Source organism: Microtus ochrogaster, chromosome 21 (genome assembly GCF_000317375.1).
Source record: "Microtus ochrogaster isolate Prairie Vole_2 chromosome 21, MicOch1.0, whole genome shotgun sequence".
NCBI classification, from domain to species: Eukaryota; Metazoa; Chordata; class Mammalia; order Rodentia; family Cricetidae; genus Microtus; species Microtus ochrogaster.
In genome coordinates this window covers 29,924,049-29,938,039 of record NC_022022.1, presented here as the reverse complement: position 1 = coordinate 29,938,039, position 13,991 = coordinate 29,924,049, and the positions used below count along the sequence as shown (strand labels likewise).

General features: G+C 41.2%; 2 protein-coding genes across 2 annotated transcripts in view; one reads left to right on the top strand and one right to left on the bottom strand.

Annotated features, from left to right (window-relative positions):
- The window catches only part of Ube2d3 (ubiquitin conjugating enzyme E2 D3), a 40,273-nt gene extending 39,017 nt beyond the window's left edge, over nucleotides 1-1,256 (bottom strand). The window contains exon 1 of the mRNA XM_026784028.1: nucleotides 1,240-1,256. The gene's annotated coding sequence lies outside the window, so the exon portion shown is untranslated. The remainder of the gene's footprint in view (nucleotides 1-1,239) is intronic.
- Nucleotides 1,257-2,710: 1,454 nt separating this feature from the next.
- Nucleotides 2,711-13,594, top strand: Cisd2 (CDGSH iron sulfur domain 2). Its single transcript, XM_005357320.2, has 3 exons — nucleotides 2,711-2,887; nucleotides 10,858-11,072; nucleotides 13,054-13,594. Exons 1-3 carry the CDS (start codon nucleotides 2,785-2,787, stop codon nucleotides 13,141-13,143), a joined length of 408 nt encoding a protein of 135 aa, XP_005357377.1. The 5' UTR covers nucleotides 2,711-2,784; the 3' UTR covers nucleotides 13,144-13,594.
- Nucleotides 13,595-13,991: the final 397 nt, after the last annotated feature.

The window sequence follows — 13,991 nt, the reverse complement described above, 5'->3', positions numbered from 1 at the left end:
CTTATAGTTAGTAGGACCAAAAACATCTTTATAACTTTTATAAAAAGAATATTCAAGTGTATGAGTGTTTTGCCTGCATTTATGTCTGTGTACTGTGTGCATCACTGGCACTTACTAGATAGAGGTAAGAAGAGGATCTCAGATCACCTGTGACTAAAGTTAAGGATGGCTGTAAGCTATCATGTGGCAGTTAGCAACTGAACCTGGCAAGTGCTCTTAATTTTAAGCCATCTTTCCAGACCCAGGACTATCTTTTAGTGTGGCTCTTGCTATGCGACAGAAGTAGCTAGTATATGATCCATATTTTTCTAAATTTCAAGGCAAAAAAAGTTTTACCCATATAAGCTTCCATCAAAAAATATCAAACCAGTATCTACAAATACTACTAAAAGCTAATCTCCCACATACCCCAAACAAAAACAGTGTAATTCGGTTTTATATGAAATTCAAAAATATACAAAACAACACAACTGCAGTTGGTAGTATTGCAAATGTGGTTATCAAGAATACGGAGTCTCTCTGGCTGTTAGGCATATCGTCTATGTTGACAGGGTACTGAGTACACTCAACTGTAACCTAGCACTCGAACATCTTATTGTACTTCGAAGAGAGGGATATCCTTTTTATCCTAAATGAAAAACTGTAGAGGTCTTAAGAATGTCATTCAACAAAGCATACTTTGCTCTTGTCAAAATGAGTTAAAAGAAATAAACAGCCAATGTCCTTTCTGAAATGTTCTTCTTCACCTCACTCTTACCCCACTGGCTCAGTCACTTCCACAAGGATGGCACGTATACCTGATCAGCAGAGGTTATAACTGATAGTCCAGAGGGCAAGAATGCTTTCACAAAGAAAAAAGAAAAACAAGCTGCCAAAAGGAATGAAATTCTAATATAAATGCTAACCTTTTAAATCATCACTTTTTGGTGTATTATTTATATTGCTGTACCATAGCTCATGAACATTCTCTATATCCCAATACCTGCAATTTCCATTACACCTGACAACCTGACTTGGTGAAAAAGGATAGACAGTAATTTTTTCAAGGTTTTCATTATCTGCTACTTTTCTTTTTAGTGTTTTAGGGAAAGATGAGCAGAGATTAGATTTAAGCATTTCAAAAGACAGTTTCCACTTTAAAATACCAATAAAAAATAAAGCTACTTGATGTCACGTTAGCATACGAAATACTGTATGCTATAGAACTCTTAAGTTCTGATACATTGACCAGGTACTTACTCTAGTCTCCCCTCAGCTTCCTAGTCCTTGTGATCTGTTAAAAAAAAAAAAAATTAGCCAAGACCCAGGATAGTGGAAAGGCAGATTTTATTGAATGGTATTGTAGTGCATTCACAAAGGGTCAAAGTGGGCAGCGACCAAAGGGAGTGCTGCAGAGGTGAACAGTTTCAAGAGGCGACAGTGAACAACAGCTAAGAAATTATGGTGCTGTGACATGTTTTAGAAGTTGGCATTGTACAATTTGAGTCTCTTAAGTTTCCTGGACAATTCTCCTGACGGTTATTTTCCTAACAGGCCCATTTGGATGAAGTCTTAAGGGAACAATGGTTATGTCTTTGTTCTTAGGAGAAAGCCCCCTCCTCAGCATCAGATGGCAAACTTAAGATCTTCGAGTCAGTCAGAATGCCAGCTTCCCACCAGGGCCAGATGGCATTCTTTGTGACCAGCAATCAGAGCTGCAGTCCCAGTTCCTAGTATTGTAAGGGGCTGACTGAAAGAGGGGTCCATCTTCAGTGGCCTTCAAGCCTGCTGATCTAACTTACCCAACAGCAGATCCAAAGGGGCCCTTAACCCCACAACGAGTGCATGACTCTGGCTAGTCTGACTTCAGCCCAAAGAGTAAAACTTCACAAATACTTTTAAGTTTTAGAAGAAGCAAGCCCTTGTAGCAAAGAAACAAGACAGGCGTGGTAGACCCAGCATTTGGAAGATGAACAGAGGAGGGTCGGAAGCTCTAGCTAAACCAGCTTCCTGACCTTGAAGACAGCCAGGGTGACGGGACAGTCTCAAAAACAAAAGATAAACTCTCATCCCCCCCCCCCCCTTTAAACAAAACAAAACACTTCCCCCGAAGCGTTTTAGTCAACTCACCCTCACAGGGAACTGAAAAAAACGAAATGTAACCACGGACTATTAGAATTTGTCAGAGTGGCCGGAAGGAAAAAAAAGCCTTAGGCTACTTGAGCAGGACTGACCAAAGTTACGGAGGAAAAGTCACTAGGTAGTTCTGCTTTGTGTGTCTTTTAAACCCCGGCTTACAAGGCAGGTGAAGCCGGGGTCTGGGCATTGCCCAGGGTTGGGGTGCTCTTAAAGCTCGCAAGGCTGGGCTGGGGCACTGCGCAAATTGGGGTGCCTTTAGAGATTGTAAAACCGAGGCCGGGGGACTGCGTAAGTTGGGGTGCCTTTAGAGCTTGTAAGGCCGGGCCGGGCACTGCGCAGGGTTGGGGTGCTCTTGGAGCTTGCAAGGCCGAGGCCGGGGCCCGCAGCCAGCTGGGGGGCCCGTGAGACCAGAGCTGCACAAAGCGGAGGGGCCGGGAGACACTCACTCTGGAAAGGCGGCTTCCGGGAAGAGAGCACCGTCCCTAGCCTCTGCCCGGCGCGCGGGTGCGTGGCAGGCCGGGCTCCGCACGCGCTCCGCAGCGCGCACGTCACTCGCCGCGCGCCAATCGCTGCCCGCCTGGCCACCTCCCGCCCGAGCCCGCGAGCCCGCCGGCCGCTTCCGTCTCACGCAAGCGCAGCAGCCGGACAGCGGACGCCGGCGGCAGGATGGTCCTGGACAGCGTGGCCCGCATCGTGAAGGTGCAGCTGCCCGCCTACCTCAAGCAGCTGCCGGTCCCCGACAGCATTACCGGCTTCGCCCGCCTCACAGGTACCCCTCCCGCAGCCGTGTGTCCGTGCGCGCCGCCCCGTGGGCGGGGGTGGGGGTGTTCGAGAGACAGCCCGGCGCGGAGCGGGGCGGGGCGCCAGGCCTTGCACGTGACCCGGGGCTCGTGTGCGCCCGTACGGCGCCCGGCAGCCGGGTCGTGGGGAAGGGTACCTTGCCGAGGCGCCCCCGCAGGCGGATGTACAGGAGGAGGTGCTGATTTCGGGGCGGCGGGTCTCCTTCCTGTGCCCACTACCGCGTGCATTTTGTGAAGCACTTTGTGTCCTCCTTAGGAGGCGCCCTGCGCGCTGGGGAGAAGCGCGGTCTCCACGCAAAGCGTGTGCGATGCTTTCATAAACGAGATCCGAAGTGACCTCTGTTCTCCGTGGTATGTGGAGGCTTGAGGTCACCTCCATAACTACAGCTCTTGGAGCAAGTGCAGGTGGAGAAAAAGTAGCCAGAAAGTAGTCCCAAGACTGGTATGATTTCAGAACATGAAATTAAGTGGGTCGAGGTCCTGCCTGTGTGAAAAGGTTCCCATAATGCAGTCCTTCACGTCTTGACTCAAAGTCCGCTATCTCCAGACTGTATAGGGTGGTGACAAGCCCCGAGAATCTGGGGTTCCAAAAATGAATTAAGGTAAGTAAGTAGGTCTGATTATCCTGCAGCCTTTTAGAAATAGCTGACTTAAAATACAGTCATTGGAAGCCTGATGAAAGAAAAATAAAATTGAGTCCGTGAACCAGAAGATGGAATTGTAAGTATATTTGGAGACGGGTGTCAGCTCCATTTCAAGGGAATTATTTTGCTCACTATTTTTACTTGAGTACTTCCCTCAAAACGAGTTCCCTCTCAGGGATGACGGTGGCAACAGAAAAGACTTGTCATAGATTTAGATGGATAAACTCAATCACACAGACTTTAACAAACTTAGGGATTTTTATTGTCAGAGACAGCTGCTCTGCTAACTGAGTAGGTGGAGTTTTTAACACTTCACCATTAAGAGATCCAGTAGAGTGTATAAAATCGATGAGAAAGCATGGCAGCTGACTAATAAACAGTAAAGAAACATGTCTACACCTGAAGAGACCTGAAAATAACAAAAGAAAAAATAGTCCAAATCTTCAGTTCTCTATAAACATCAAAATCCCTTGTTTTAAGAGACTTGATTTTTAAAAAATGCAGCATGTAAAGAATGGACTTTCTCGCCTTTGTCGTCTCTCCACTTACGCACCGTTTTAAGTGTGATCCTTCTGCAGTTTAACAGTTACTAATCTCATGCTTTGTGATCATGCCTCCTTATGGCCTGAAATTTAGAATTTTTTTAAAAAAATTAGCTGTAGTAGTTTAATGTTAATTAAATGGTTGGTTTTCCCGTTTGAATTATCCCCTTAAATGTATTCACTAAATTGGCAGTGCAAAGCCGAAGGGGTGTAGTCATTTTGTAGCATTGATCTGCTTTGCCAATTCTTTCTTCTATTTATTTATTAAAAAAAGAAAACAGTTCATTCTAATAATACACATTAATTAGATTTCTGACAGTCAAAAAGGGGAACAGTTTTCTCTCACACCAGCGTAGGGCAACTTGCTTTATATATGTTGGTTATGACATATTAGTTTCATTTTTTTATAGATGATATGACACAAGAGTTTAGTGGAAGGAATACTTTATAAGCATGATTTCTTACAGGTCCCTCCTGTCGATAAATACTTAATCCTTATTAAAGACATTAAGGAACTTCAGCCCTAACTTTCCCCTCCTAAATGAATAGTGTGTGATGACTCTCGTTTTAAAATATTTAATGTAGGACCGTTTCTCAACAGTAACACAACTCCCAGTCTGTTTGGTTTTGTTTTCAGTCCGGGTCTCCTGTAATGCAGGCTGGCTTCCGTCTGTAGCTGAGGATAGTCTTGAACTTGAGCCTTCTGCCTTTTCCCTCTGACAGGCCTGGTTAAATTGGCACTTCAGTAATAGCTGTGTAAGCCCCAGTTCAGCACCTACAAGTCTAGTTATCATAACTTGTGTTAGTAACTTGTCAGAGAATCATCGGCCTACTGGTAATACAGCGTTCTTTCTGTTTTGAGTGTGGCAGCAGCAGCAGCGTGAGGCCCTGTCCTGGACGCTTGGTGAAATCCTCAAGCTGTCTTCCCCTGCAAAGGAGTTTGTAATAGTGGCATTTCATTCTCTTGAGTGAGCCACTTGTAGGATCTAAAATACAGATTTTCATTGAAATAAAAACTTAGAAGACAGCTTTAATTAAAAAAAAAACGAAAAACTTTTGTTGTTACTCATGCTTTCCTATTGAGTTTGAGGCCACAGAGAGAGAGAGTTCTAAGATAGCCAGGGCTACACAGACTTGAAAAGAACACTGTCTTGAAAAAAAACAAAACAAAATGAGTTTTTCAAAGTAACACAAGAATACCAGCCTGTAATAAGTTCATTCCTATTATTGTCCAAGGGACATTTTTTTTTTTTTTTTGGTTAGTTTTTCAAGACAGGGTTTCTCTGTAGCTTTGGAGCATGTCCTGGCACTAGCTCTTGTAGACCAGGCTGGCCTTGAACTCACAGAGATCCGCCTGCCTGCCTCTGCCTCCCGAGTGCTGGGATTAAAGGTGTGTGCCACCACCACCTGGCAAGGGACAAGTTTTGAACCTGTAATTTAGAAGCAGGATAAGATTGAAAACATACATCCACCTAAGATCTTCATGTGTATTTGTACCACCCTCGTTTAGAACGGCCTTCCATATTGGAAGCAATCCAGATACCTGCCAATAGGAAAATAGGTCATAGTCATAAAGTAGTGTAGTGCAGTGGTCAGCAGTAAAAAGAAACGAGTTTCTAATCCACTAATTGAATATCAGCAACTTTTCTTTTCTTTTTTTTTCAAGAAAGGTTTTTACTGTGCAGTCTTAGAACTCACTCTGTAGACCAGCCTGGCCTCAAACTCAGAGACCCACCTGCCTCTGCCTCCTGAGTGCTGGGATTAAAGGAGTGTGCCACCATCACCCATTGACAACTTTATGTTGGATAAAAGAGTATTTAGTTACAGAAATCAGTAGTGGAGAAATATTCTAGACAGATTCAGGAAATGACTTTCTCAGGTAAACAGATATTTACAGAAAACTTTACTGGTGGATGCAGGGGTACAGTTACTGGTCACAGACAGAACTAACTGCTTAGTATGTTTATTTTACTCTAAATTATACCTCAGTTTTTAAAATGTGGGACTGTGGTGAGTTTTCTCAATAGGAGAACATAAGTAACAACAAAAGAAGTTGTTTTTATTAACATAACTTCTGAAAGACAGTTGATTTTAGAAATCTTTTGAAAAATCTAAATCTTTGGAATTTTTTTGGGAAATACTTATACAGATATTTTTAGATTGTAAGTTTTCTATTCTCCTAGTTCAACTATTCTTAAAAGCAGTGTGATTAAGACTGAACTTAGCCTCTGGAGAACAGTGTGGGGCTCAAACGTTATCTGCCATATAGCTCTTTCAAAGTCTAAGTTTCCTCAGGCTCTCACAAATCATTGAGTACTTGTGATAGGCCGTGCAGCTTCCTAGGTACTAGCATACTGCTGTGCTTATAATAGAATGGGGGAAAACTTTACAATTGATTAAGTTTATTGGCCCTTTGATCTTGAGATAGTTAGGCTTTAGGTGATAATAATAAAAGCTGTTCAGTGATATTCGTAACTTTCCACCAGCACTAAAGAAATTGAGATGCTGACTGCTGAAACAGGATTGGCAGTTTGAATCTAGACTGCATTACTTACCTGAGTTCCAAGTCTAGGTAATAGGGACTTGTGTTATACCCCGTACCTCAGTCTTCTCCCCTCTCCCTCCTTTCTTTTCTTCTCCTCCCCTTCAAAAATTATTTATGTGTGTAGGTGTTTTGCCTACATATCTATCTGTAAACCACATATTTGTGCCTGGTATGTGCCTGGAGGACAGAAACGGGCATTGGATCCCCTGAAACTTGAATTACAAACAATCCTGAGCCATCATGTGGGTGCTGGGAAGTGAATTCATATCTTCTGGAGGAGCAATAAGTACTCGAAACCTCTGAGCTGGCTCTCAAGCCCCTTTCTCTGTTTTAGGTCCAGGTGGGATTAGTTTCTTCTGGATCCTGTCTTTGTGGGTGTTTTGTTTGTTTTTGTTTTTTGAGACATGGTCTGTAGCCTAGGTTGGTGTGATCCTATCTCCGAGTGCTGGGACTATGAGCTTTCAGTAGGATTCTCATCCTCTGCTCTTGCTCACTGCCTTCCTCCTGTGGGTCTTCCAGCAGAGTCTAACTTGACTTCCTTAGTAGGTAATTTTCTAAGTACATTCGCATACATCAGTAGATTCCTACCTACCTATTGCATATAAGAACTTTTCATCACGTGACACTTGCTCAGGCCTTTAATCCTTCTATTCTCCCATTGTATTTCAAAGATAGCATGGCCCTGAGTGTCCCTGGGCTTTGGTGAGTGTCTGCACCTGGCCTTCAGCTTCTTCAGCTGGGTGTGCAGCTCCTCCCTTTGTTTGCCTAGCAACTGTTCTCTTACTCAGCATTCAGGAAGGCCCATACAGGATCAAAAGCCAAATTATTTTGTTCATCTCAGCAATGAATTATCACCTCTCTTCTGCGTGACTGATATGTAATTGCTCATATTTTGCAGTATTGTAATCCTTTTTTATACCTCTGTATTCCGTACGGATGGAAAGCGCTTTTTAGTAGTTCGTTTATTATATTGGTGTCTTCAAAACCCAGTCCTTCACCTAGCATGTGAATGAGGGTTCTGTTAGTTTCAGAGGCACAAGAAGCTTTTTGCTTAAACACCTTAAAGCCTTTCTCTACCTTAATTTTGTAAGCCATAGAGAAAGGTAAACAAACACGATAGGAATGATCTGTATGCCAGTTTGATGTTGGTGTACCTGGGGTCTCTTGGAGAGGAGACCTGTGCACTGCAGCTTCGTCAGGGAATGTGTCGCTAGCTTCCTTTCAGATAGTGCTGTGCAGTTTTCACTGAGTGAAGATTGTCTGCAAGGTTTCACAGTTCTGTGTCTTGAAGATCCTTGAGTCTGTGAGCATTTGGCTTCCAACTTTTCAGGTCTGTGTCTGGTTTCTTTTTTTCAGAAGCCTTTCCTGACTCCCTGACCTGAGGCTGCAGCCACCTCACTGCTGTGCCACCAGGTTGGTTGGTTGGTCAGTCGGCTTGTTTTGTTGATTTTATGTCACCTTGTTTGTTTTCTTCATGGCTCTTAGTCCAGCCTGTGACTATATTACCTGTATTTTGCTTCCTTACCGCCTGCCCCTCCTCTCTTTATCTGTTAGCAAGCATCCCCATTCCTAATGCAGTAACCGGAATAAACTTAGTAAACATTGCCCTTGAAGCGAATAGACGATTGTTATTCCTGTTTTACAGACCAATGGAGCCTGGACTTAGACTAAAGATAAACAGTAATCGAGTTGTTTGCTGCATTGCTGCTCTTTCCCAGACACCGCATGCAGGGAAACAGCGAACAGTGCTTGCACTGCCAGTGTCTCCACAAAGTGGCTACTTTACACTTACACAGTAAAACTTGAAAATTGATTTATAAGAGAAAATTGATGAGATTGTATTCAGAAAGTATTTATTATGCACTTATATTTTTTATGTGCATGTAGGCATACTCATATGTGTGTTGATGCACACGTATGCACTTGTGTGTGGAAGTCAGACGATAACCTTGAGTGTCATCCTCAGAATGCTGTCTGCCTACGCTGAGACACAGTGTCTCATTGGTGTGGAACTCACCAATTAGGCTAGACTGACTGGCCATTGAGCCTTTGGCGTCCTCTTGTCTCTGCCTAACACTGGGATTACAAGCACTTATCACCACACCTGGGTTCTGGGGATTGGACTCAGGGTACTGTTTATAATTAGTGATTCCTCCCTCCCCAGAGTAACTAGTATAAATAAAAATTGTCAAAGCAAGTAGTTTATCTTACAGGATTTTTATTTGTTTGAGTCTTTTGTCCTTTATATTCTTTAAGTAAAATCATCTTAGCCAGGCATGGTGGTGCACTCCTTAATCCCAGCACTTGGAAGGCAGAGGCAGGTGGATCTCCGAGTTAGAGGCCAACCTGGTCTACAGAGTGAGATCTAGGACAGCCAAGAGAGAAGCACAGAGAAATCCTGTCTCAAAAAATTTTTGAAAATTAAAAAAAGAAAGAAAAAGAAAAAATAGTCTTACTAAATATACACAAAGCATTTAAATTATGCTTTATATGCTTGTTTTTTACCTTATAAAACTTTTGACTTAATACAACTTCAAAAATAGACTGTGTATTCAGTGTTTTTATGTTATTGCTTTGTTATAGGAGGTAACAATACCTCTCATATCAAATTTGTATTATATTATTTTAGCATAATAGATTACCAAGGAATTAATTGTTTATAAGGGCAGTTTCTGAAAGACTGGCAATGTCGCTCAGTTGGTAGAGTGCTTGAAGAGCAGAGTGTCTAATGCTGCATGAGTTGGGCTTGTCAGCAGGAGGTAGAGCCACTCATTCCCTGATAAGGTTCCTATGTGAAATAATAACAAGAATAAAATTAAATCATACATATTTAATAGCCTAGGGTCCAGGGAGGTAGCATGAGAACCTGAGGGTGAGTCCCAGCACCCAAGAAGCCTTAGTTTTAGGGGCCAGAGGAGGCAGATCCTGAGGGCTTGCCAGGCAGTCAGCCTAGAAAAAGGCAAGTTTCTGACACAACAGGAAACCCTCTCTCAAGGTGGTGAGTCAGAGATACAGAAGAAAATACCCATCTCTCCTGTGTTTGTGGATACCACAGGAACAGCGGGTGCTTTGTGTTTAGTGATTTGAAAATACTACATTGAATAATACTTAATATTTTTCTACATTCAGCAATTATTTGCTTATATAAATAAGTTAATTTCCATCTCTAGCTTTGTGTTGAATCAAAACTACTTTCTTTTCTTTTTGGTAGGCCAGCACTCTACCCCTGAGCTCCATCCCCAGCGTTTTCGTGTTGTAGGAGTAATTACTGACCTAATGTTTGTTAGTGGTTAAATTGTAGTGTCTTCAGAGTAGTTCTTCCAAGAGAAAAACATTTAATTTTAGATCTGTGGAGCTTGATTCATGGTGACTTAGAATAGGCTTGGATTTAGGCTGATGAACTAATCCTGTCAGCACTACATTTTATCTACAAGTGACAAGAGAGTAATATTAAAATGATGTCGTTGTCAAAGCGTGTTAAATGAGTTGGTTCAGTTGCCTCTGGAGTACAGCCTATCACTTATCATTGATATTTGTTAGCATGCTTTGGCACATAATCTTTCCTAAGCTAGGCTGCAGTGCCTAGCAGGGTTGGGATTGGTCAGCAAGGACGCCCAGAGGTGCCTGGGAGCATTCTCAGGCCTCTGAGAGCCATTTTGTCTGCCTTGTCTGTATCTCTCGTGTTCTAGAGACCTTCTAGAGACTGTAAAAGATATTGAATAAGTATTTTAATGAGACTATCCAATATATAAAGGTTTCAATTCATTAGCCTGGCTTTTTAAAGGATTTATTTTTTTTTTTTTTACTTAAAAAGTAAGTTGAAACATTTGAGGCTGTGTTCTGCCTGAAATTATAAGTTAGTAGTAAATTTTTTGTGGAATTCCCATTGTATGGTTTTAGACATGGTATTAAGGAGAAAAGAGTGAACATGTTTCCTAAACTTAATAAGAACATCTTTGTTCATAATTATGTTCATTATAAGTCCAGATAAAAGTAAATATAAGCACAAATATACCTAGCAGGTGTGAGATAGGATATTTAAAATAGTACCTCTTCCAAAAATTTCAGTTTTTTAAATGGAGTTAACCTACAAATAAAAGAAGATAATCCTAGTAGGGCTGGATTTGTTGTGTTTGTGCAGTCGTGAACTTGACAGTCTGTGTTCCTGACGGAGCTCTGCAGATGCTGACAGCTGTGCGTGTGTTCAGTTTCAGAATGGCTCCGCCTGCTGCCCTTCCTTGGTGTACTTGCACTTCTCGGCTACCTTGCCGTGCGTCCATTCTTCCCGAAGAAGAAACAACAGAAGGATAGCTTGATTAATCTTAAAATACAAAAAGAAAATCCTAAAGTAGTAAACGAAATAAACATTGAAGATCTGAGTCTTACTAAAGCAGCGTACTGTAGGTGTTGGCGTTCCAAGACGGTAAGATGTCCATTTACACATACGATAACGTTGTTTGGAGTTCTTTAGGATTGTCTCAATCTCCAGTTGAAATTCTGTGAGATTAGGGATTTCCCCATATTGTTCAGTATTTGAAACTAACATTCCCAAGTTTAAGTTTGACCTTTTTTGCTTGATAGAATTAGAAGAGAGCAGTGAACTCTGATGCTCTCACGTGGCTCAGCATTTGTCTAGAGCAGTATATTTTATTTTTTTTAAATTTTTATTTTTTTTTATTGATTTTTATTGAGCTCTACATTTTTCTCTGCTCCCCTCTCTGCCTCTCCCCTCTCTGCTTCAACCCTCTCCAATTTACTCAGGAGATCTTGTCTTTTTCTCCTTCCTCTTGTTTGTTGTTCATTTGTTTTTTGCAAGAGAGAGTATTTAAGATTTAATGGGAAGGAGCTTAAACTTTGATGTCAGAATAAGTAATTACTAATATTAGATGCCAATCTGTCATTTGGGCAGGTTAAGCAAATTTGCTAGCTTGGTTTGGTTTGGGTCAGTTTCTCTGTGTCTCTGTCTGTCTGTCTAACTGTCTCTCAACAGGGTTTCACTATGTAGCACTAGATGGCCTAAAATTGGTGGTATTCATCTAGAACTCAAACAGACACTGCTGCTTTTGATTCTTGAGTGCTGGGATTAAAGGCTAATATGCCTACCCTGACTTAATTAACTTAATCTCTGGTTTGTAGAGTTGTTTTGCTTTTGTTGTTTGTTTTGTTTTGTTTTTTCAATCTTCTCTATAGGTCTTGCTTATATTTTTGAAGATTTAGTGAAATGATACATGTAAAATAGCTCACATAGTGTAGCTATGCTAGCCATAATAACGTAGCTTTTAATGAAGAAAATGGATTTCGGGTGGTAAGTATTCTAATTGATAAAATCTGTTTTGTATTTGGTGAAGGTTATTTGAAACTTTAAATGTTTCTGTTTTATTCTTTTTAACAGCAAAGTTTTAGAAACAATATAATAGGCAACAGTCAAAGTATAGGAAGTCACAACTGATGGGATATTGGGAAGTCAACACAAACCATGTTTTAAAGAAATAGTTAATGGCAAGATGGTTCTGTGGATTAAATTTTTGCTGCAAAGGCATAAGGATCTCTCAGTTCAACTCCTGGACTTTTGTTACCCCAGCACTGGGGTAGGGGTTGGGGGAGGATGGACAGAGACAACAGGCTCCCTGGCCAACCAGGAGTGAAGTCACAGGTTCAACAAGAGGCCCTGTCTCAAAAATTCAGGTGAATAAGCAATTGAAGAGGACATCATGTCGGTCTCTGGCCTCTACTTGTGTCCCCATGGGCAAGCACGTACATCTGATGCACAGGCCCCCAAACATATGACATGAGGTCCTGCCTTAATAGAAGAAAAACATAATACAGTAGGATCATAATTTTCCTTTTAAATTTTAAATTCAGAGGAAATCCTATAATAAAATACTAATTACAATATTTGGATGGATTGAACATTTAATAACACCTTTAATATTTTTCAGAAACTTTGCAGAATGGGTTTTATAAGAAAACATTGTAACATTTACTTTATACATTTATTTAATTCAAATAAGAAATTAGCTCAAACGTAGAGCTCCATAGAGAACAAGAGCTTATTTCAATCCCTTTTTGAACTTTTATACTCACTGAGATGGATCAGCAAAGATTTTTATTTTGGTTTGGTTGTTTTGTTTTTCAAGACAGAATTTCTATGTGTAGCCCTGACTGTCCTAGAACTTACTCCGTAGACCAGGCTGGCCTCAAATTCAGAGATCCACCTGCCTCTGCCTCCCGAGTGCTGGGAAAGATTCTTCTTTTCACTCTACATGCCTGCCTGCATGGAGTGTGGTGGCTGGGATGGTGGGCGTGTGCTGTCGTGGCACATTAGCTGCATGAGCATCTCATGGATGTCTCTACTTCATGAATCCCGTTGTAAAATAACATTTGCAATTCTTTTTCCCTTTTAGTTTCCTGCCTGTGATGGGTCCCATAATAAGCATAATGAATTGACAGGCGATAACGTGGGTCCGCTCATACTGAAGAAGAAAGAAGTATAACAGTAGCCATCTAGGATTGAAACTCTTGTACTCTTTCCTCGTTTGTTGTGCATAGAAAGTCTTTGGAGGTTTTACCTGTCAGTACTGGTTGAATAATTCTTTCTGCCAATTATTTTCTTGCTATCTACTGCTTATATTTGATACTTTATATAATCAGTCCTGAAATCAAGAGTTAATAAAGTCAATACTAAAGATTATAATTAATTGGGAATTTAAAGTTTGGCCAAGGGCCGAAAGTTATTTCTTTGCATATCAGTATTTCAACAGAAGGTATATATTTTTTAAAAAAGTTCTCCCCTGTTCTGTTAAATGTATTTTTGTACTATTTTGTTTTGCTCATTTGAAGTAGTTTGTCATCCTTTGGCCTTTGTGGAACTCTGCTGTTTTTAGGTGAAGTATGAAAAATATTGCCATCAAGAATTTCTTTGGGGCAATAAACCCCCTTGTTTTATAGATATTCTTGTCTCATTACTATGATTATTTCAATTTGTAAAGTAAATCAGATATACAAATGTTCCAGCAAGAAACAGTGACTTACATCATAAAAAATTGATCACCATACAAAAGGCTTGCTCAGTATGTGTGTGTGTGTGTGTGTGCGCGCGCACGCGTGTGTATGCGTGTGTGCATGTGTGTGTGCGCGCGCTGTGTTTGACTTGGTGCCACCTGGGCAGTGAGAGCACTTACCGCGAAGGTCTACTTATGAGCTACAGTATGAAGGTCAAGTAGATGTAAAGTATCTGAATTTGCCTTAAAGTAACCCATACTCAATTGTGTTTTCTCATTTTTGTAGTCAGTTACAGAGGAACAGGGCAACAGAATATTAAGTCACTTGTAATTTAAGGGGT

Excerpts from the sequence above, each read along its gene's own strand:
- Cisd2 (XM_005357320.2), top strand. The coding sequence starts at position 2,785 with ATGGTCCTGGACAGCGTGGCCCGCATCGTGAAGGTGCAGCTGCCCGCC. Across the intron at positions 2,888-10,857 it reads CGGCTTCGCCCGCCTCACAG|TTTCAGAATGGCTCCGCCTG; the intron begins GTACCCCTCCCG and ends GCGTGTGTTCAG. Across the intron at positions 11,073-13,053 it reads GGTGTTGGCGTTCCAAGACG|TTTCCTGCCTGTGATGGGTC; the intron begins GTAAGATGTCCA and ends TTTCCCTTTTAG.